The sequence below is a fragment of the Juglans regia genome, chromosome 7 (assembly GCF_001411555.2).
Source record: "Juglans regia cultivar Chandler chromosome 7, Walnut 2.0, whole genome shotgun sequence".
Classification (NCBI taxonomy): domain Eukaryota; kingdom Viridiplantae; phylum Streptophyta; class Magnoliopsida; order Fagales; family Juglandaceae; genus Juglans; species Juglans regia.
Window position 1 is genome coordinate 22,520,667 of NC_049907.1, and position 23,613 is coordinate 22,544,279.

General features: G+C 39.4%; 1 protein-coding gene across 1 annotated transcript; it reads left to right on the plus strand.

The window, feature by feature from the left end:
• Positions 1–17,022: 17,022 nt before the first annotated feature.
• Positions 17,023–23,613, plus strand: LOC108996678. The gene is made up of 5 exons (XM_018972699.2): positions 17,023–17,135; positions 17,357–17,554; positions 17,791–17,994; positions 19,559–22,252; positions 22,796–23,613. The coding sequence occupies exons 1-5, from the start codon at positions 17,117–17,119 to the stop codon at positions 23,473–23,475; spliced, it is 3,795 nt and encodes a 1,264-aa protein (XP_018828244.2). The 5' UTR covers positions 17,023–17,116; the 3' UTR covers positions 23,476–23,613.

Consider the following 23,613-nt stretch of genomic DNA (forward strand, 5'->3'; position numbering starts at 1 on the left):
AAGGCCTTCGTCAAGATCAATCAGCGCTGGCGCAAGAAGCAGATGGGGTATTCCCTCCTTCGCGACAAGGTGGCTCGCCTCAAAGGTGAGTTTGTCAAGAGGGACGAGGAGATAAGTTGTTTCCATCTTGAGGCCAAGCAACTAGGGGAGGAGTGAGATGACAATAAGGACAGGATATCCTGACATCGAGTTGGTAGAGTTAAGAGAGCGTTGCCAGCGGCATGACGAAGTCATCCAAGAGATCAAGAAATCCCTCCAGAACATGGTAAGGTAGCATGCATTGGAGCTCAGAGAGCATAGGCAACTTAAGGATGAGGTCGAATCTCAGGACTGACTAATCGTGGGACTTAACGACTCCCTCCGGTGGAGTCGAGAATAGATCTGATCCCAGGATAGAGAACTCGGGGCCCTAAGATCCAAGCTAACCTTGACCAAGGGAGAGATCGTCTCCTATGACCTTCAAGTTGCCTCTTTGGAGGCCAAGCTGGCCTCCTCCCAAGAAGATCTGATGTAGATCTCCACTAAGTTAATGGCGGTTTGGGTTGTCCGCAATAGGGCTATGACACCGGGACAACTAGAAAAGGTGCGAGACTTCTTCTTGAGAACCCTAAGGCGAACCTCCTTGAACTTGACCTGAAGACCTTGCGTCTCAATAGTTCCTCGACTCCTTGGGCAGTGATATGATGCCTGATGCCTGATGCCTCTGGCTCTTCATTTTTGATCTGTTAATAACACTTGTATACATGTGTTTATTATCATTTTATTCCATTATTATGCCTTCCACCTCCCATTAATGTGGATGCATAATGAACTTTGTACTTTGAAACACTTGAATATAATGAATGTGACTACGGACATCCTTTCTTCCTGCCATTACAAATTTACATGTTTGTGGTTTCCTCGCCCGTTATTGTTTTTACAATTTCCATGTTCTTCCCCTCGATCCGACTTAGGGTTCGGTTGAGTCTCCACCACAACGCGTCTCTTGTAAGTGTGCATGCTGCTCTTTAAGGCTCAAAATGGGTTGTGGTCCTAGAACAAGCCAGTTGCAAACGCTGGATGTATGTTATATATTCGGACGGGAGATGGACTCGATCACGCCGGGTGACGAGGAGGGATTGAGACACGTGGGAGAGATGTTCCCTCCTCTAATCATTGAGGTGCAAGCTCGCAGTATCAACTTAGATAACTAGGTAGAAGATGGACTCGACTGCGTTAGGTGATGATGAGAAACTAGGAAACTTGGGAGATGTGTTCCCTCCTATAATTACCATGGTGCGAGCGCGAAGTATCGGCTTAGATAACCAGGCGGGAGATGAACTTAACCGCGCTGGGTGGCGAGGGAAGATTGGGACACTTAGAATAGGTGGTCCCTCCTATGATCTTTGGGGTGTGAGCATGGAGTATTGACTTAGATAACCAGGCAGGAGATGAACTCGACCGTGTTCGGTGGCGAGAAAAGATTGGGACACTTGAGAGAGGTGTTCCCTCCTATCATTGTCGGTGTGTGAGCGCAAAGCATCGATATAGATAACTAGTTAGGAGATGGACTTGACTGCGCTCGGTGGTGATGAGAGACTGGGACACTTGGGAAATGTGTTCCTTCCTATGATCGTCGGGGTGCGAGTATGAAGCATCGACTTAGATAATCAGGTGGGAGATGGACTCGACCGCCTTGGGTGGCGAGGAGAGATTAAGACACTTGGGAGAGGTGTTCCCTCCTATGATCGTCGGGGTGTGAGTGTAGAGTATCAACTTAGATAACCAGGCGGGAGATGGACTCAATCGCGTTCGGTGGAGATGAGAGACTGGGACACTTAGAAGCTAAAGATGTTCCCTCTTATGATCGTCGGAGTGCAAGCACGGAGCATCAGCTTAGATAATCAGGTGGGAGATGGACTCGACCACGTTGGGTGGCAAGGAGAGTTTGGGACAGTTGGGAGAGGTGTTCCCTCCTATGATCACTGAGGTGTGAGCGCGGAACATCGACTTAGATAGTTCCTGGGACACGTTAGCAAAGAGGGAATAAGAGAGTACTTTTATTGAAAATCTTGGCTTACATGACCCGAGGTGAATCCCCCATTTTATGGATTTTCTAGACAAAATATTTCCTAAGGTGTTCCGCGTTCCATGGGCATAACATCTCATTTACCTTTGCATCCCTGAGCCAGTATGTTCCGGGTCGATGGAAGATTGTTACCACGTATAGTCCTTCCCACCTTGGCCCAAGCGTCCCTTTTTTTCTTGGGAGGTCACTTTCATTTTCTTTAGCACCAGATCCTCTTCTTTGAAAGATCGGGTTCTGACCCTTCGATTGAGTATTGTTATGTCTTCCTTTTGCTGGCTGCTATTCTTATCTCGACCTCCTATTTCCTCTCTTCCACTAAGTCCAGATTTGCATGCAAACCTTCTTCATTTGTTCTTTTGTTGAAATGTTGGACTCCAAAGCTCGACATGCCTACCTCTACTGGAATAACCCCCTCTCTCCCATATATTAGCGCAAAGGGAGTCTCCTCAGTGGGGTTTTAACTGTGGTACAATACGCACCCCAGGGAGCTCTTCCACCCAGGTTTTGTTGGTCGCCTAGACTTGTTCGTTGGCTTGCGGTGTCCCAGGAATGAATAACTGGCCTTTATGCCTTACTCGTTGCACCAGTTTCTGTAATGGTCAAAATCAAGTTGTCTCTTGTTGTCGGCAATTGTAGCCTAGGGTATGTCATACCAGCACACCAAGGCCTTCCACAGGAATTGAGTTACACCAACTAGGGGTGATACCCGCCCCCTACGGGGCGAGGCCACCCTTCCCCTGCCACCCGCCCCCGCATATGCGGGGGTGGGATTTTTTTCCCGGGACCCCGCCCCCGCCCATGCGGGGGCGGGGTCCCCCGTCCACTGCCCGGGGTGCGGGGGTGGACCCCCACCCGTCCGCACCCCCGCACATGGTACTGGGCCGGAGGCCCAGTACTTTTTTCTGGGCCCTAAATGGCCCAGAATCAGTTTTTGGGCCCCTTTGGGCCCAGAATTCGTTTTGGGCCACTTTGGGCCCATTATTTAGATTAAAAAAAATATAAATTTAAAAACAGAAAAGAAATAATTTTTTTTGATAAGTAGATATTAAGTTTTAACTATTAAATAATTAAGTAATATTCATCACTAAGGCAGTAAGACACTATACTACAATAAATAGTTTACAATTATACAAATTAAGAGAACTAATAAACTATTACACTATTACAAACTCTTCTAAAAAAAATAAATATTACAATTGTATAATTAACTATTGTAGCAACATTACAATAATTGTAAATTAAGAAAATTAATTTTGGGGTGGAGTCGTAGTTGTCAGTTCACTGAGTTGTGTTGAATGTCGATTGCTGTGAGACTGAAAATCAATAAGTTAAAAATAAAAGTTAATAAGTCAAAAAACCTGAAATATTAATAAGTTAAAAATAAAACAAATTAGAATTAAAAAGTTATAAAAATGAAACAAAGTTTTAAATGCAAAAAACAATTAGGGAAGAAATTATGCAAACCATGGCGCAATGGTGAGTCCAATACAAAAGTCATACTGCATCGGAGGTAGCCGTAGACGCCGTCTCTTGTATCACTATAAGTATTAAATTTGAAATGAAATTAATGAATACCAATTAAATGAAAATAAATAAATGAAAATAAGAAATTAGAATAAATACCAGATCCAGACTGATCATCACCCTCCACCTCGACGTCGGCCTCCTCATACTCAAGAACATCCGGAACATGAATTGGAGTTCCCTTGATCCAATTCTGCGTGCAAATCAAAGCCTCCACAGTGGCATGAGCTAATGAACTCGGAAATGAATCTAATACACGTCATCCGGTGCTAAAGGCCGACTCTGAGGCTACTGTGCTAACAGGGATGGCCAAAAGTGTGCGGGCTATCTCTCCAAGTATGGGATACTTCACAGCATTCACCTTTCACCAACTTAATATATCGAAATCTCGTGAAAATGGTAGAATCTCTACTGCTAAGTATCTGTCTATCTTTGACTGAGCCTCTACAGAAGTCCGGAGGAAGGGGGTCTGCTCATACCTTTCACCCCACTCCAATCTACGCCTTTTCCCACTCTCGACTTCAGGAAACTGTGAGCCTGAGGCTGAGGGGGTAGATGTAGGTGCCGCAATATTACCACCCCGCAGGGTGGAAAACTCATCAAATAATCTAGTAAGGGTTTCCCGAATCCTTGCTGCAATAAGCTCCGCCCATACTTGCCCGTACGGAAGGCCCAATCCAAATATCATGCCATCCAACTTATACCTCGGGTCAAAGACGACAGCTACATATAACAAAATATTAGCCCTAGTTAAATCTCCCCAATACTTGTCGTACTTTGACCTCATAATCAATGCCATCTCCCGTAGCCTAATGTGACCACCCGCGATCATGTCATCTAATTCTTCTTTTACCCTACATATTTGATGGCATACAACATTGGATGTAGGGTACAAAGTTCCAGATAGCCTCGTGGTGATATCGTAAAAAAGCCTCAAAAACTCTACAAAAATATTTACAATTTCCCAATCATCAGCTACGGGTTTCCCCAATCCCCCGTGATCATCAAAATATTTTACATATTGGATGTCTTCATCACCCAATAATGCAAATGCCAGCCTATATTCTTGGGCCGCCTCCAACATCAGAAATGTTGAGTTCCATCGTGTAGGCATATCAGTACAAAGACCCTTCTTAGATGTTAGACCCGCAGATCTCTCAGCAACCTTGAATTTCTCCAACCTTGAAGGAGAAGATCTCACCCATCTCACAGCAGTCCTAACTCGAGCAATCGAGTCATGAAGATCTCTCAAACCATCACTGACAATCAAATTCAAAATATGTGCTGCACATCTCACATGCAGACACTCACCACCCATAAGTGTCTTATTTGCCTCTCTAAGATAAGTTTTCAAATGTCCTAGTGCAACATCGTTAGACGAGACATTATCGACTGTGACTGTAACAACTCGGCTCAAACCCCACTCCTTTATTGAAGCCTCCAAGGCCTTCCCAACTGTCTCACCCTTATGATCGGTGATTTTACAAAATTTTATAATTTTCTTGTGTAATATCCAATGGCAATTAATAAAATGCACAGTCAAAGACATATAATTAAAATTTTGGATCGATGTCCAAGTGTCAGTGGTGAGACAAACAAATTGATCCGCCAATTGACCCCTCAACTTCTCCTTTTCAATGTAAAAATGCTTTTTTACATCCTTTGCCACCGTGTGGCGAGAGGGAATATTAAACCTTGGTTCCAAGTAGTGAGAATACGCTTGGAACCCTTTCCCGTCTACAATTTGAAAAGGTAACTCGTCCATTATGACCATACGAGCTAGATGTCTTCTACACTCATCGCGATCATACTTAGTATACCCCCTCAAACTTGCACCCCCACTAGTCCCATCCGCCATTTTTTGAAGTCCAACTTCTAGCCTAGATTGGCTTTTATCTTGTAATGATCTTAATATTGGACTTTTTTTGCATTGCTCTTCTAAGTGCACCTTTAATTGTGAGGTGCCATGTTTCCTATAGTGGCATCCATAAATTTTGCCACAATGGTTACACTTGGCTTGGGGGTTACTTGAGTCACCACCCTCTAGTTTGGTGAAATGACTCCAAACTATTGAAGCAGGTTTCTTGCTGGGCTTGGGGGCGGGGCAAGGTGCCGTAGGGCTAGGGGTAGGGGTATGAGTAGGAGGGGTAGGTGTAGGTGTAGGGGTAGGGGTCGGGGTGCCCTCGGCCTGAAAAGGAGAGCTCGCACTCGAATCCGCTGGCATATCCATGAACTAAAGCAAACAAGAAATCTGAAATAATAGAAAACATAACAACTATATAATGAACATAAAAGAAAAGTAGAATAAAAAAAAGTATCACACTATCATTTGGTTATAAATGTAATAAAGTATATTAACAACAAATACACTATATGTTGTTAATAAAGTATACTCTCACCCTCACTACATGATGAGGAAAGAAAATATGAATGTTTCCTTTATTTAAGTAAGGTAGAAAAGTCCACATCCAACAAATTAAAAAATATTAACGAAGAAATGACATCTTTTTATTTATTTTTTTTTTAAAAAAATCTTCATCTCTTAATATAACATCAAATAATTTTTAAAATGTAGTATTATGCATGGGTTGAAAAATGATATTTAGAGTAGATAAGTCTTGTGTATTTTTTTTTAAAGAAAAAACTTGATTAGTACATGTGAAACTTACAAGAATAATATTTTTTTTTAATGATGAATCTTATTTTTTCTAAAGAAAATCTTTAGTATACTTGTATAAATTATATCTAGCATTACTAGTCTAGAATAGGGTATTAGAGGATAATATATACACACACAAAGTTAATTTCCAGATTAATGGCATGCAATTTCTTCTTTATACATTGAGCCCTAAATTAATTTAGGGGTTCCAATATTTGAAAACCCTAAATTAATTTAGGATTTCGGATTTGAGCCCTAAATTAATTTAGGGGTTTGAATCTTTGAAACCCCTAAATTAATTTAGGGTTTCGGATTTGAGCCCTTTGAAACCCCTAAATTAATTTAGGGTTTTCGAAACCCTAAATTAATTTAGGGGTTTCAATCCGAATTAATTACACAATCAAATCCAATCCAATCCGAAATAATTATAGAAATGAGAAAACAAACACAATTCACATGCATTTCACGGACTCATTCAAATTTCAAACCAAAACACATGCACAATCTAAGCTCCACAGCACACAATTCACAAAAATAACATCCTCCATCTCCGATAAACCCCATCCTTCCTCCAATCTCCATTAAAAATATAAATCACAACAAAATAATATAAGATAGGGTTTGAGTTTCTTACCTTCGAGTTCGGGATTCGGATCTTCGGTGAGATGCAGAGAAAGGGACCGGATGCGCACGGCGACGTTGAAGGAGACGCTGGTAGCTGGGTGCAGCGCCGGAAACTCAGAGAGAGGGAGAGATGAGCGGAGCTGGGTCACTGTGAGGCAGCAGAGACAGAGATGAGAGAAGTGAGAGTCTGAGAGTGAGCGAGGGAGGGAATTGGGGGGAGGGGGATTTCATTTCTAATTAACCCAGGCATGAAACGACGTCGTTTCATGCCTGGGTTTTAAAAAAAAAAAAACCTACGCATGAAACGACGTCGTTTCATGCATAGGTTTTTTTTTTTAATATATATATATGAACAGTAATGGCGGGGCGGGTGTCACCCCCATCCCGCACCCGCACCCGCCCCCGGACAGAGCGCCAGATGCGGGGCGGGTGGCCCCACCCCTGCATCTGGTGGACGGGGTGGTCCGCCCCGCAGCACGGGTGTGGGGCAGAAACGGGTCGGGGCAGCGGGGGCGGGGCCCCGCTGCCCACCCCTAACACCAACAGCAATTATTGTCGTGAAGGACTTAGCCTTCACCCACTTCATGAAGTAGTCCACCACTACCAGGATCAATTTTGGGCCACCCTTCCCCGACGGCATCGAACCAACGATGTCTAGTCCCCACTGCGCTAACGACCAAGACGAAGTTATAGATGTCATCTCCTTGGGTGGGCAGTGCAAAATCGGTGCATGCATTAGGCATTTCTCACACTTTTGGGCAAATTCCTCTGCATCCTTGAGGACTCGGGGCCAATAATAACTGGCTCTCAGTGCCTTTCCTGCTAGGGTTCTCCTTCTTAAATGATTTCCACATACCCCTTCAAGTATTTCTGTCATGACGTATTAAGTCTCTTCTAGGGAGATACACCTAAAGACGGGGAGGAGAAACCTTGTTTGTACAGCTTCCCATTCGCAAGGACAAATCGGGCAACCCTAATATTTACTTTCCTTACCTCGTCCTTTTGGTTCCACAAATCTCTAGTGGTTATAAATCAATTTATCTTGCAAGCCCACTCGGGTACGACACCCCCTATTTCCAAGATCTCAATTCCCACGATTGGGACCTCCACTATCCTTGCGATTGTTGCCTACGGTAACTCTGTGTCATCCATGCTCAATGTCGCCCATGCTAGCCGGTCCGCCTTCCAGTTGTCGTTTCGGGAAATTCGAATGATGGTGAAGCTCTAGAAGTGGTCGCGTTCTTCCCACATTCGTTGCAGATAGAGTTGTAGCCTTTCTCTCTTTGCCATGTACTTCCCTTTAACCTGGTTCCCCACTACTTCAAAGTCTGCCTTAATTTCATGTTTGCCTCACCCCGAGCTCTCATGATGATGAGGCCCGCCAACAAGGCCTCGTATTTGCTTTGTTGTTCATAGTCTTGAACTCAAGCCTTATTGAGTAGTAGGTCTCCTCGCCTTCGTCGAAAACTACATATACCTCCGCCTTCTCGGCATGATGTGCTGTCAACGTAGACATGCCACTGGTTACCCTCTAGTGGGGCGAGTGCATCTTCAAGGGATCCAATCATCTCAAAAACAAAGTCTACGAGGACTTGCCCCTTGATGGTCATTCGGACGATGTAGTTAATGTCAAACTCGCTCAGTTTGATTGACCAATTCACTAGGCACTCGGACGTGTCTGAGCACTGTAGGACCTTTTTTAGTGGCGCTTCTGTTAGGACCTTTATCAGATGAGTTTTGAAGTAAGGCCTCAGTCGGCGGGCAGCAACTACTAGCGCGAATGCCAACAGCTCCATTGGTGGGTATCTCGGCTCCGGCTCCTCCTGGACCAACACCACTGAGACAACGATGGTCGTGATAGACAAGTAACTATACAAGGTTTCGCCTGATACCGTTTAGCTAAGAAGGGGTAGGTTAGTGAGATGTTCCTGGAGCTGGGTAATTGCCTCTTTGCAATCGTCATTCCACTCATGAACTTTCTGCAATACTTGAAAGAAAGATGAGCACTTATTAGTTGATTTGGAAACAAACGATTGAGCGTTGCAGTTCTCCCTATGAGTCTCTATACTTCGTTGATGGTCCAAGGGGGTTTCATGTTGATTAGAGCTTGAATTTTCTCCAAATTGGCTTTGATGCCTCTTTTTGAGACCATGAACTCGATGAACTTTCCCAATATTACCTCAAAAGCGCACTTTGCAAGGTTGAGCTTCATCTCGTACTTTTGGAGGACTGCAAAAGCCTCATGCAAGTCATCGATATGCACTTCGAGCTCCTTACTTTTGACAAGCAAGTCTTCGATGTATACTTCTACATTGCGGTCAATTTGCTCTTTGAACATCTGGGTAACCAGCCTATGGTAAGTGGCCTTGACGTTCTTGAGGTTGAAGGGCATCGCTCGATAGCAGTACAGGCCTCGGTCCGTAATAAAGGCGGTCTTTTCTTCATCATCAGAAGTCATCTAGATTTGGTTGTACCTAGCATAGGAGTCCATAAAGCTCAACATTTTGTGCCCAACCGTCGAGTTGACGATCAGGTCGATGCGTGGCAAAGGAGAACTATCTTTCGGACATGCCTTGTTCAAGTTGGTAAAGTCAATACACATCCTCCACTTGTTGTATGACTTCCGTACTAGGACCACATTGGAAAGCCATTACGGCTAATAGGCTTCTTGGATGAACCTCGCGGCAAGCAACCTATCTACCTTATCTGCTATCATAGTGTATTTCTCCGCGCTAAAACTTCGCTTTTTTTGCCAAACCTTCTTGACGTCAGGATTCATGCTCAGGCATTGTTTGATCACGAGCATGTCTACGTGGCTCCAGATGAATACGTCTTAATGTTCGACTATGAACCATATTAACTAGGATCTCATCTCACGGCTCATCTTTGTTTCGATTCTCACCCTCCTCTCCGAATGTGTGGCATCTAGTGATACCAGTTTGAAAGGGTTTGTCGACCTCTCTATGTTTCAAATTCCGCTCATCCTGAGTCTCCACCTCTAATCGATGAGTTCAGGGGGTGGAGGCAGGACTTGCGAGGCAGCCTAAGATGGTTCTACCATGCACATCTCCATTATGGCATTCTTGAGCTTCTCTACTTTCGAAGTTGGCCTTGCCGCTTGCTCCTCTATCTCTGTTGGTACACCTCCCCGGTTAGCCATATGGGCTTCTTGAGTGTGGGCCATTCAGGAGTGGGTCTTAGCTAGCACGCTGATGTTGTTAGATCAAAATAACTATCGATCACACAGACTGCGTCAATTGTTAAACCATATTTTGTAACCACCAGCTCTCAGCCAAGCCAAGTGCCTATAAAAGAAGATAATGGGGTGGTCAAGTGTGTTTGTGACACCTCCGATATCAAAGTTAGAATATATTTGAATCGGAGAAAAGAGAGAAAGAGCTAAGAGTTTTTTTTAGAGTGATTAACCTGTCTCATTTGCCTGCTCCTTCTTGTTTACACTCCTGTACTCTCACATTGGGGTCTTATCTACTCAGGTTGCCATACTACCGCATTTAATACGGCAGACCCTTATCGGCAACAAGATCTTCTAGCGAGATTCCATGCTTGCACTTCATACCGGCGTATTTAATGTGGCGTGACCTTTTTGTGCGTTACTCAGGTTGAAATGTGCCGGTGCATACTTTGACTTGGGCCTTCTCCCTAGAATATTGGGCCAAATTAGGTATGCCCAGTCCTCAAATCCAAAATTATTACAAACACAAGCCCGGTCCTACAAGGGAGGGAAATATCCCTTCCAATTACTTATTTCCTTTTGTCAAACGACCCAAACCTTGAACTTTCAATATTTTGGTAGAGTTTAGACTTTTTCTTATTTGCTTATTTTTCTTTTGAAGAATAGTACCACGAGTTAAAGATTGATTGACCATAACATTCATTACAAATTTCGTCCATCTTCCTAAATAAATAAATAAAATTATAAAATAAGTAGTATTATAACACAAAAAATTTTAAATTTTGTTTAAAAAATAAAAATGAGATTCTAAAAATAAATAACAAATTTAACTCCGTGGTCGATCGGCAAACCCCACTTCGTGACTCGTCGAGATGGCCATTACAAAATGATGTCGTGATGGGTTATGTATGGTTACTATGGAGATTGGATAGAACATGAACAGGCCTAAGGTCTAAGAATTGATAGAAAATGAGTATTTCCACCGGACTTCTTTTATGGACCGACTGGAATTGAAGCTCTATTTGTAGGAATAGAATATTTCCTTCACGCAACAGATCAAGAGACTTCTACATTCTGTACTGATTTTCAAATTCTCATACACGTGTAGAGATAGACCTCTTCATGAAAAATATAAATTTTATTTTTTAATATAATTCACTATTTTATAAAAGATTTGCACAAAACTTATTCCTGCTCTTACTTTTTTATTTTAATTCATGTCATCCTTCCGTTTATTTTTAAAAAACACGTAAAACTTTTCTTTTGTAGCTGCCAATTATTGGAACTTTTTTCCTCCAAATTGCACCATAAAAAATAATACCCTCAACTTTCACCTTAGAATACTGAAATATTTTAATATGTTTGTTAAAAGTAATGAAATGATTTAACGATAATGTTTATTGAGTGTTTGGGAATGAGAAAAAAATTGAATAAAAATATTATTAAGTTCAGAATATTTGAAATCAAAAAATATTTTATATTTAAATGATGTCTGATAAAAAAAATATTTGATAATTCTTAAAAATATATGAGAATAATTGCATTGCCAATAAAACCTTCATCTATGGTATTTTGTCAATTTGCACTGCCTTCATTAAACGAGCAATAAGCAATATTATAAATCAATATTTCTTCCTTTTTCAGCTTATATACCTTGGTTTCTAAATAATATTAAATTTGAATCCGACAATCAATTACTCATGTCCAAATAATTCCAAAATAGTTAGGATATTGAAGGTGGTGTGTGATGTAAACATTATAAAATATGAGAGAATAATAAAAAATAAAGGTAAATGGATTTATGTGATTAGACACCGATACATATATAAGTTAGGTTTGTGCATAAAAGGTCATCGCCGATCCATCTGCAAGACCCAATATTGGCCCACCCAACAAAAGTCGAGTTCATTGGATCAAGTTGAATAATGGGTTGGCTACACATAATATCGATCGAAACCGATCACAAATTCACAATATGTTTGAATCGAGTTCTCTCCCCAAACCCTAGCTTAGGGTTGCAACCCGACCAACCCGATCCATGTCTGGGCCCGATCCGACTCAAGATGAAAGCAATCAGATATGGGCTGACCAGACTCGAGATTGGAAGCAGGCAAACTACGAATCAGCTCCAGAACAATGCAAAAGCCAAATTAGAATCGAGTAGTAGCGGAGGCCGATTTTGCAAACATTAATCACCAGGCCTGGGAACCTCCTCATTAGCATCACCTTCTCCGATCTCCGAAGCCATGAGAAAATAGTAAAACACACAAGTATCACCGAAGATCCAATCTTAATACATAAAAGGGGGACAACAAAGGGACAGGAAAGAAACCCAATGAATGTTTGAGCTTGAATGTTGTTTTGGCCATGGCGAAACCCGTGGTACGGTGACTCCCTGCGAAAACAAAATACCAAAACATTACAAATCATTTCTGAACCACCTACCACAAAATCCAAATAAAATGAAAAAAACAATATCGTTTGTGTGGGACCATTTGGGTAGGAGTAGATCAGAATCCAAACAAATGAAGAAAGCATCCTTTACGTGAATAATATATAATATATATTCAAGAAACAAGGATTTGGGTAGAAGTAGATCTGAATCCAAAAGAAAAGTCAACTAAAAGGTCATGGACAAGAGAAATAGAGATGTGAACCCGTCGATTGTGAATGGGTCTCCTTCTCTCTCACTCCCCTTCTCTGTTGGGCTTCGTCTAAGGTTTGTTTACCACAAAAGATAATAATTTTGATTTTACCTGTGACATTCTGAAGTTTTTATAAAATGGGGAGGGATGGCTCGATTTCAGCGAGTTCGACCCACAAGTTATTTCAACTTTTTTTTTTTATGATCGGGTCGGATTGGGTTGCATGGACGGATCGAGTTTTAGAGTTTCCTGCACAGCCCTACCCTAGCCAACTCTCCATTTGTGGTCGTCGTTCACCGCATCATCCCCTCTGTTGCTTCTCCACAAGGTCCAAATATGTCAACTTTCAAGTCTCACATACTTCTCCATCTGTCCCACTCTCTCCAAGACTACCATGGGTGAGCAGCGATTACGCATCCGGGCCACGAGATCCCACACGACCTTGTAGTCGTGCATGCAGGCAGCAATGTCGATGGCGAGGTCAAAGGAGGAAGAGGATTGAGCAAAGGTGGGGTTGTGGTGGTCTAGGGTTCTGAAGAAGTGGAAAGCCTTGGGTCTGTGGTTCCAGAGGCGCTTGAGGACACTGTCGGCGAGCTTCGAGGTTCATTGAATTGTTGGGTCTGCTAGTGTTTACGTAAGGGTTCATGGGTCAGAGTAGAAAATGAGTTTCAAAATGATGGCATCTTGTGGTGGTGGTGGCGGCGGGGTGGAGAGGGAGTGGTATGAGAGTAAGTAAGAAGGTTTTGGAGGATGAACTTGGGAGTAAGAAAGAGATGACAGTGTCGAAGAATTTCTACGAAGAAGCAGAATGATCATTTTTCCTCTCCCACGTTTTCCCTCCTACAAAATACTATTAACTTCAACGACTGTCATTTATTTGGGCTCTTTTTAGTTCTTTCTCCCTGTAATATCAAACCCTAGCTTCAAGCTCCTGTATAGTATGAGATCCCCCCCTTCTTCTCATTGCCATTCAAGCTCCCGAGGTTTGCTTGCATCACCATGCCGCCCAAGCTTAGCCCAACATCATTTCTCGAGTCCCCTATGCTCCTCTCATACATGAAGGCTAGATTTGGTTCGGTATCTTTTGTTTTAGGGGCTTCTTTCCTGGAAATGTAGTGCGGCTTTGGATCAGGTTTTTACTTGTTGTTTTGTTTCCAAGAAAATGTAAAAGGGGTAGAAAGCGATCAATATTTTTCCTTGTTCATAATATTTTTCTCTTTTTTCTTTTAATCTCAGCATTCTTGTAGAGATCAGTATATGGAAATTGTAGATAAGATTGGAAGTTGAAGCTTTGATCAATATGGGTACAAGGTCCCTCTACCAATGAAGAAGAAAAATGGCAGTTTTTAAAATTTTTTTTTTTTAAAGACCAGATTTGGTCATACGGGTTCAACCTGATTTTGTTTTGATGGACCGGTTCGGATTGAGTTGGCGCCTTAAATTGAGATATTCAGGTCGGATAGAGCACAAACCCGATATTGTCAGCTCAGGTTGCAGGCCTAATATAAGTCCATAAGACTAAGGAGAAAATCCACTATAGCGTATATGCATATTACAAGGTGAACAAGGAGAAAAGAAGTAGATGAAAGTAAAGAGAAAAATGATAAAAAGCTCTCCAAAGATGTCGACCCCGTTAGAAAAATTCATCATTTTTGCATGTCACGGTCCCTTTCTCTAATTTATTGATAAACTTTCTTGTCTTATAAAACCATCATATATAGACATAGGGAGAGGCTAGGCGCAGTTGGATGGGTGCGTTTCTCTTTACACCAGCAGCGGTGTAAAGCTACCTAACTTCGAAGTGACCATGGAAAGTCGACAACGCAGTTGACAAGGGTGCAAGAGACGTAAAGTTGCCACTTTCATTTTGGGTATCTAGTAAAAAGGGTTGTCGCCATCTTCATCATGTTGAGAAAGGAAGGAAGTGCTTTAATGGTTTGACCTTGATTTTGCTTTCTTTTTCAAGCTTGATTTTATTATTTATAATTTAATTTTGCTCTTGATTTCTACATCTAGGTTTCTGCAATTTTTATGCATGCAGAAATTTTGATATTATTAATAATAAAGTCAAGTATTTTTTTATCGTTTTATTCTTTTTTTAAATAATTTAAAATATTACATTATATATAAATAAATATTGTAAATATCAAAATATATTATGTATATATAAATATTTGAAATATATGATGTGTAGAGAATATAATATTTGAAATTAAAAATATTAAAAAATATAATAATTAAATGATAGAAAAAAATAAATACATTGATATATGATTTAGTATAAAAATCAATATATAAAATAAAAAAATAAATTTTAATGATATATTTTAAAACATACGATAAAGAAAAGCCATCGGGAGTGTTCTTACTGGAGTGCTCTTATATACAAGTTATAATAAGATGGGACTCATGACTCCATAACGTTGCTAACTGATATAATAAGAATTAAGAGCACATTAAAAAAGAAGGTACTAAGTGGTTTTCGGACATTAGCAACCAAGATAAAAATATTTAGCTAATAAAAGAATATGAGAAATGATATTTATAATTTTAAAGTGTAAAAATCGTAAATATTTTTTTTAAAAAAATGAGAAATACGAGATTTATATAAAAAAAATTTTAATAATAGATTTAACTATTTTTTTTTTAAAAAAGGTAAAATTTACCTATTTTAAGATTGTATATAATATTATTTAAATAATAATAGTTTTAGTATGTTTCTTAGAAAAAGTAACGATAAAATACCAATTTTTCTGATATATTAAAATTAAAAAAAAAATTTGGAGGAAAAAAATCTAGCTTAATCTTTGTAAATTTGGTTGAGTAAGGCTTCGTTTGGATCTCAAATTCATTTCAATTCATTTTAATTTATTATTATATTTTTTTTAAATCTCAATATAAAATATAATAAACAATTCAACTTTTTCAAATCTTAAAATAATAATAATATTAAAAAATAATATTCTAACAATATTTTATCATTTCAATTCAATTCAACTCAACTCACTTCAATATTCTAACACAACCTAAAAATTCTCTATATTTCTATTACTATCATTATGTTGTTAGAGACAAAAGGGATAAGCATGCACACAAAAATAGGATAGACTAACCGGTCTCGAACAAGACAGCAAACCTAAAACAAGGGCAGTGATTGAGCCATTTATCGGGGGGCATACTTATTTCAAAGTAATATACGATTGGATAAACGACGTTAGAGTCTCCTGCACTTCTTATACGGTTTGACTTCGTGGGTCAACTCGATATTTTATTGGCCGTGTTAAACCTTATGTCACAGGCAAATACGAAACGAGTATCCAAAAGGGGCCAAAAAGAGTAAAAAAAGGTCGAAGTTTCCTTCATGCATAAGGAAGCTGTATCATGCAGCTGAGCCTATTGCAGTGTCAAAGGCCCGCCGCAGTGATGTTGTACCAGAAAGACCAATTCGCCCTTGCATTAAAACTGGAAGGGTATGCTCTTGAATCTTGATCAGTTCATCTATTACGTATGCCTTAATTTTGATAGTTGAAGTAATTAATTCAGTAAAGGAAAGTGATAGACACACAATTTTCTTTATAACTATTTATATAATCATGTTTTAAATAAATAATATTTTGATAAAATAACTTATAAAAAATACCATCATTTTCAGTAAATTATGTGACTGTTAAGAATTATGTTATATATTACATCCTAATATCACTATATTAATTTCACTATATCCCATATTGAGTATGGGATGAGATATAAAATTTTTATTTAATTTAATTTAATTTTATCTTATTTTATTTTATTTTTAAACATAATTTAAATACAATATTTTTTTAAAATTAATCATTACAATTTTTTTAAAATTTTAAATAAAAACTAAAAAATAAATTCAATTTTTTCAAATCTCAAACAAAAATAATATTATAAAATAATATTATTTTAATATTTTAATTTTATAATATTTTCTCTTTCATTTTTTCTCTTTCATTTTTTAAAATTTTTAAATTAAATTATTTATTATTTATAAATTATTTTCTTATTATTTATAAAAATTTTATCTCATCTGACAAACGGATAATTCTAAAGATTTTAATATTTTTATCACGCAGTCCCAAAGGTACAACAGTGAAAAGCGCTGCTGAATTGTTGTATGATTTGTCTAATGCAGAGAATGAAAGCTTTATGGTAGGAAGGATGGACATGGGATTGGGGCACATGGGGATGCTGGTGAAGCTGAATCCGTTGCCATCGCTGTCTGTCACCGTACATACCAGTCTCCGGGGCCCACATGCAAACCACTCTCATTAAGATGGTCATCTCTGGTGTTTAGTTCTCTAAACCCTTGCGCTCTCTCTCTCTCTCTCTCTCTCTCTCTCTCTGTGCAGTGGGCTCTTGCTTTACATCGCTCAGAGATGGATCACCAAGATCAGAGTAAGCTTCAAATACCAGGCTTTGTTTGATTCTTCTTGTATCTTCTTCTTATGGGTCTTCTTCTCATATTTTGCTTCTATATGTATGTTTATAGATCTTGGGTTTTCTGATATCTTTCGCTTTGTCCAGGTTTTCTTTTCTTTTGTTTTTGTGGTGAATTTTCTGGGTTCCTTGTTTTCTCGGTGAAATAAGTTTCGGCTTTGTTTTTCTTGATTTTGCAGAGCATGAAGGCCATGGAGTCCATTGTCACAAATGTGGCTGGCCTTTTCCAAACCCGCACCCAAGTGCCAGGCACAGACGTGCACACAAGAAGATTTGCGGAACTATTGAAGGCTACAAGCTGGTTGATTCGGAGGATAACCCCCATTTGAATATTTCCGATGAAGAGCATTTATCTGATGAAGATCACGCAGCCCCTAGTGAGAGAACTCTTTGCTTTTATATATATATATATATAAATATATACCAATGACCTCCACTTTCTGTTAAGTGTGCTCTGTTTTGGTTGCTGAGGAAGTATACTGAAAGCAAACGATTGAAATTTGGGTCTTAAAAACAAACTGAACACTTTCTTCTTCCTTAATTTCCTGATAAGAATGAAGTTATATATATCTTGAATTTAATGTGCTATATTTTTTAAATTTGGGTGTTTAAGGTCCTAGAGTCCCGGAGAAAACTAACAATGAGAAGGGTAGCCGTGGCATTGGGGTAAAATCGAACAGATCAGAGGATGATCTGTTTTCGGATGCTGTTGCGGAATTTTCATATAGTGGAGTTAATGCGGGAAACGAAGATGTGGAAAAAGTTGCCAAGGATGATCCAAAAATTATCCAATCATTTAAGGATGTTGGCGTAGCTGGTAAGCCTGCAGTAGACCCTCATATTAATTGATTAGCTATAATTGTCACTACGTCTTAAATAAAGTTTCACCAATTAGTGCTCAAGTAGTTGAGATATTTAATTGCAATTGGAAAAGATATTTCTAAAAAATCATTTTTTTAAACACTCTTATAGAAGAAAACAAAAAGGAAGAGATGCACGTTTATACCGAGGTATCTTCATTTTATTAAAGCGCGAGCTTTAGATTCTTCTAGTGGAATATTGTTCCCAAAAATGAAATCAACGTGTGTATGAATTCTTGATATTTACCTCACTAGAAAGGCTTAAAAGTAGAAAATTAATGGAAATGACATTTCTTCTGTTACCTATCTCCTAAAGTCAGCTTGCAAGTTAGCAACATAGGAAACGAATCTTCCTTGAAAACAAGAAGGAAACAACCAAATTCACACACTTAGTTCAGTGTTACCATGCGGGGCTTGGAGGTTAGCTAGATATTAAAAGCCTAACAAATGAACAGGTGAATCTTTCTTAAAGATGCTCAATTGGCACATTTCGGAAAATATTGATGAAGTAATAAATGAAAGTAGTGGTGCTAAATGATTAGAGCTGTCTGTTAACCGTTATAGAATATATGCCATCCAAGTGATGAAGTATAAAGAGTGTGCCAAGTAAATTCAAGAGTGTCACAGTTATGCTGCAATTGCAAGGTTCTCCCTTGGTATATCTCTGTCAGAAGTATTTGGCCATTTGTTGCCAATAAATGTGTCAGCTTAGGGGGCTTGTAGGTTATAGAATACTGGATAAGTGAATTTTAAAATGTAAACAACCTATAGAGTTGGGTCACCCCCAATTTTCTCTGATTACAAATATTTGTTGCCAAGTTGACCTACTTCGTTTGGGAAATCACCATTAATTTCTCAACTTGTGACGGGATAGTTGCGACAAATGTTTGTTGTTGACCTACTTCGATTGGGAAATCACCATTAACTTCTCAACTTGTGATGGGATAGTTGCAATCATATACACACTGCATGGTGCAGTAAAACAACTCTTAGCCCTCAATAAAACTCTGGAGTGATCATTTAAAGGGGATCTAATGACTTCAATACGAATAGTTTACCCCAATTTTAAGCATCTGTTTATACAGATAGTCTCAGTTCTTCTGAGATAATGGTCAACCTTCGTCAGATCTACTCGATAAAGATTAGGTCATCATTATCTCTACTACATCATTAAATTAAGTCAAGGAATTTTCAAGTACCGTTGGAGATGTGAGAAAGAGAATATTTCCCGTCTATGCTTCACATATTATCCTTGATTTTCTGTTTTTCCCGTCTGCATTTATATCTGTCCATTTTTTTTAGTCTGACTGTACATTGCTTTGTTCATGAGCCCTGAGACATATACAAGTGCATTGCTCCATACGGTTTCATGTTTTAAATCTTGATATTCTTTTCCTGAACTGGCAAATTTAATGATTTGATCAATCTTGAAGTAGTCATGTCTTTTAGGATTTGATACATGATTTTGATTTTAAAATTTCTTTTTCAGTTTTTAAAGTGTTTGTCTATATAAATGTGCAGATATTATTCAACCACCAAGTATTTCTGCTGACAGCACCCAAGTTGAAAATCCTGAAGTTCCTCAAAGTACAGCTAATCAGTTGGGGAGTAAACTACATTTGGAAGATCATATGTCAAGCTCTACAACCAGTTCAATGGCAAGTTCTATTTCACATTATATAACTGAGGAATCAGTTATGCTTAGTCATGATAGGGCATGTCCACCCGATGACTCAAATATTATCAAGCCTGAGACTCTGACAGATGCATCACAAGGCAATGTGAAGGCCAATGCCAGGGAGGATGTCACAGAATGCTCTTTGCCATGTGTTGTGCAGGAGGTTGATACAAAGGGAACTGAAGAAAGTAAAAGAAATTTTACAGACTTTAATGTCTCACCGAGTAGATTTGCTGGCGAATCATTTGAGACTGTGCTGAAGTTGGAAGAAACAGTCGAACAATCTTTGGATCCTTTGACAGCTGATAGGGTTTTTAAGTCAGAGGAAGATCATCATGATGGGTCCAGTTCTAAGACGAATCAAAATGATCCTCCCCCTGAAGTTTATCCTGCTGATCATGTGAATGCTTCTTTTGATTCTTCCCAAATCGAGGTGGATGCTGCACAGATAGGAAACCATGCCAGTTCTGGCAGTATGGTTGATAGTGGCAATCGAAAGGAAGAGGGAAATTACAATGCAAGTGTCCTTTCTGTGTCAGGTGTTTCTGCTAATCATGTGAATGCTTCTATTGATACTACTCAAATCAAGGTGGATGCTACAGAAGAAATACACCATGCCAATTCTGGCCATATAATTGAGAGTTGCAATAGAAATGGAGAAGAAAATGCAGATGTAAATGTACTTTCTGTGACTGATGATGCATCGATAGTCAACCATCCTGAGGTGGTTGTGGAACATTTTAAAGACACTAAAGAAGTGAAACTACAGGAATATGCAATCCTCGATTCCTGTGCAACAATCACAGATAAGGAAGACAGTGCTAAGGATTCCGCTTCTGCGGAGAATTCTTCCAGTTTCCAGTCAAGGCAATTGAGTGAAGGAACTGAGCTCCCTTCTGGCCATATAATCGAGAGTTGCAATAGAAATGCAGAAGAAACTGCCGATGTAAATGTCCTTTCTGTGACTGATGATACATCAATAGTCAACCATCCTGAGGTGGCTGTTGAACATTTTAAAGATGCTAAAGAAGTGAAACTACAGGAATATGCAATCCTCGATTCATGTGCAACAATCACGGATAAGGAAGACAGTGCTAAAGATTCTGCTTCTGAGGAGAATTCTTCCAGTTTCCAGTCAAGGCAATTGAGTGAAGGAACTGAGCTCCCTTCTGGCCATATGATCGAGAGTTGCAATAGAAATGGAGAAGAAAATGCAGATGTAAATGTCCTTTCTGTGACTGATGATACATCAATAGTTGACCATCCTGAGGTGGTTGTTGAACATCTTAAAGACACTAAAGAAGTGAAACTGCAGGAATATGCAATCCTCGATTCGTGTGCAACAATCACTGATAAGGAAGACAGTGCTAAAGATTCCGCTTCTGAGGAGAATTCTTCCAGTTTCCAGTCAAGGCAATTGAGTGAAGGAATTGAGGTCCCTTCTTCAATTTCTGTTTTGGGAGACGGTGTTGAACATGAAGGTGGGAGCGTCAAGGTGGGTATTGAAGTGCTTGCTGAAGAAGGAGCTGAGGTTTCTCAGATCAAGGTGGCAATTAATGAAATAGGATCCCCTGCAGAGGTTGTGATCCCTGACATTGAGGAAAATCACATGGTCCAGTCTCATGAAGAACAAGAAACTAATGATATTCATTACAATGAATTAATGGTGAATTTTCCACAAAGTGCTACAAAGTACCTATCTGATGCTGGAAGCAACCAAGCGATTAACTTAGTTGGTGTGGATGATGCGGCCAGTCATGAGCAAGCTAGGAATGAAAGACTTGACATAGTTGGAGATGCCAATGGAAAAGGTGCTACAGAGGAAAATTGTAACAAAATCACTAGCAAAAATGCTGAATCTACAAGTAATCTCTCTGAATCCTTAGTTGATCCAACAATGGACTTACCTGAAGGTGATGAATCTGGTGATCATGAAAATGGAAAAACGGAGAAGTATGATATAGATGGAACTGACAGCAGGGAAGGACCTAAAGAGGATGATCTGTCAATTAAGCCAAAACTGACTTCTGAGTCCGCTAGCAGTCTTCATGAATCACAAGCTGTTGCAGACGATATAAGGGATGGGTCTCTGAAGAAGTTACCAGAACATGAATTCAGGCATTTGGATGGAGTTTCACATTCAAGCAGAGTTGGCGACGATACTGTTTTAGATGCTAGCTTAAAATATGAACTCAATGGCAGTGAAAAATTGGAAGTAGAATCTCTCGGAGTAAGTACTGCTAATGAGTCATATCGTGGTGGAGATGTTATTTCATTGCAAAAGACTTCAGAAGATCACATCAGACAAGAGTCTAATCCCTCTGATTTAGTAACTGAATCTTCTGTTCAAAGTTCCGCTGCTGTTGAAGATAACCATGTAACAGAGTTTGGTGGGAGTGCATCTGGAATCACTTCCGAGTCTTTGGAAGGTGATACTAACATTGTTAAGCAACAGATTGCTGCTTCTGCAATTGATGCTTCAGTTGACTCTTATAGCCAAACTGATAGTTTAGAAGGCAATTGGGGATCTGTTTCAGGTATATCTGTTTACCTCTTTGAACTAAGGCGAGAGGAGCTCTTTGTGAGACACTTTTTTTTTTTTGGCTTAAGGAAATAAATTTTTTTTTGCTACTCCTAATACCTTGTTGCATATTAATTAGACTTAAAGAATGGTAGATGTTTCATTTGCGTCTACAGATTGGTATGACCAGATGATTCTTGACATGATTTATATGCTAGGATTGACGCATGAAGCAGACATTATATATATGTGTATGAAAAAGGTTCCTATATAATTTCTGTGTCATGCAATAGAAAGTCTCTAACTTGCATGTTTCATACTCGATTTGACCACTTTTAGGTATATTTTGCTCTGATTAATTCAATGGATGATCTCCTTAGGTTATCTTGTGGTGAATCAGTAAACACTCAAGAACGTGTCTATTTAGCTTGAATTGAGAAGCTCCCCATTTCTTCTATTATGCTACTCATTCTATATGCATATATGCGATATTTTTGTTTTGATAAGAATTATACACAAACACTCAAGTCTCTTTGATTGGTTTTTATGCTTGGAACAGTACTTTCTACCCAATCGGTTACAGCGGCGCTTATTGATACTGAGACATTGCCATCATTAGATTCCCAAGCATTGGTAGAAGCAGAGAAAGCCCTCTTAGAGAAGCCAAAAGCAGCACCAGAGAGACAGCGTTCTGATAAATCAGATATGTTTGAGGCACCATCTTTCATGACATTAGTTGAACCTAGAGATAGGAGTGACGAAAAAGGTACTGCTTCAGAAGTCCAGACAGGACAGAATCCACCACAGCTATCTGCATCTTTGCAGGCTGGGTGGTTTCCTTCTCTTACACATGTTGTTAACGAATCACAAGGGAGAAAGAAAAATGAAGAGATTATTGCGAAGGTAACAAACTGGAGTACTGGAAAGCAACACACCCCTTTAAAAAGCCTTTTGGGTGAGGCTTCCCTTGAGAGCAAACAAAAGTTAAAGAAAGCAAAAGAAAATCCAGCTCCTGCAACACAAAAAGATGAAACATTTCCAAAAGATAATGGTGCTAGCGTCACAACTGTAAACTCCATTTTAGGTCCCGAATCGCACACAACTCAGGCTGCTAGGACAGAAACAAAAAAAGAATGGAACTCTCCAGCAAGGTATACTTCTGAAATTAAGAGAGAGAAGAGAAAAGTCAAAGGGAGACCGTATTGGGTACAATTTGTCTGCTGCTCATCTATGAATTAGAATCTTAACTACGTGCATGCCTTGACTATTCATCCCACTATTCATGGTAAAAATTTGTGGTGGAAAACCTTTTGTCATTGTAAACTAGTCTGTGTGATAGTAGCTTTAGTTTTATACCTGTGTAGATTTTAAGGTACA

What these genes read in the sequence shown, in the direction of transcription:
- LOC108996678 (XM_018972699.2), top strand. An exon ending in TGAAGATCACGCAGCCCCTA is followed by an intron (nt 17,555 to 17,790) that starts GTGAGAGAACTC and finishes TGGGTGTTTAAG; the next exon opens with GTCCTAGAGTCCCGGAGAAA. An exon ending in CAATTGGGGATCTGTTTCAG is followed by an intron (nt 22,253 to 22,795) that starts GTATATCTGTTT and finishes TGCTTGGAACAG; the next exon opens with TACTTTCTACCCAATCGGTT.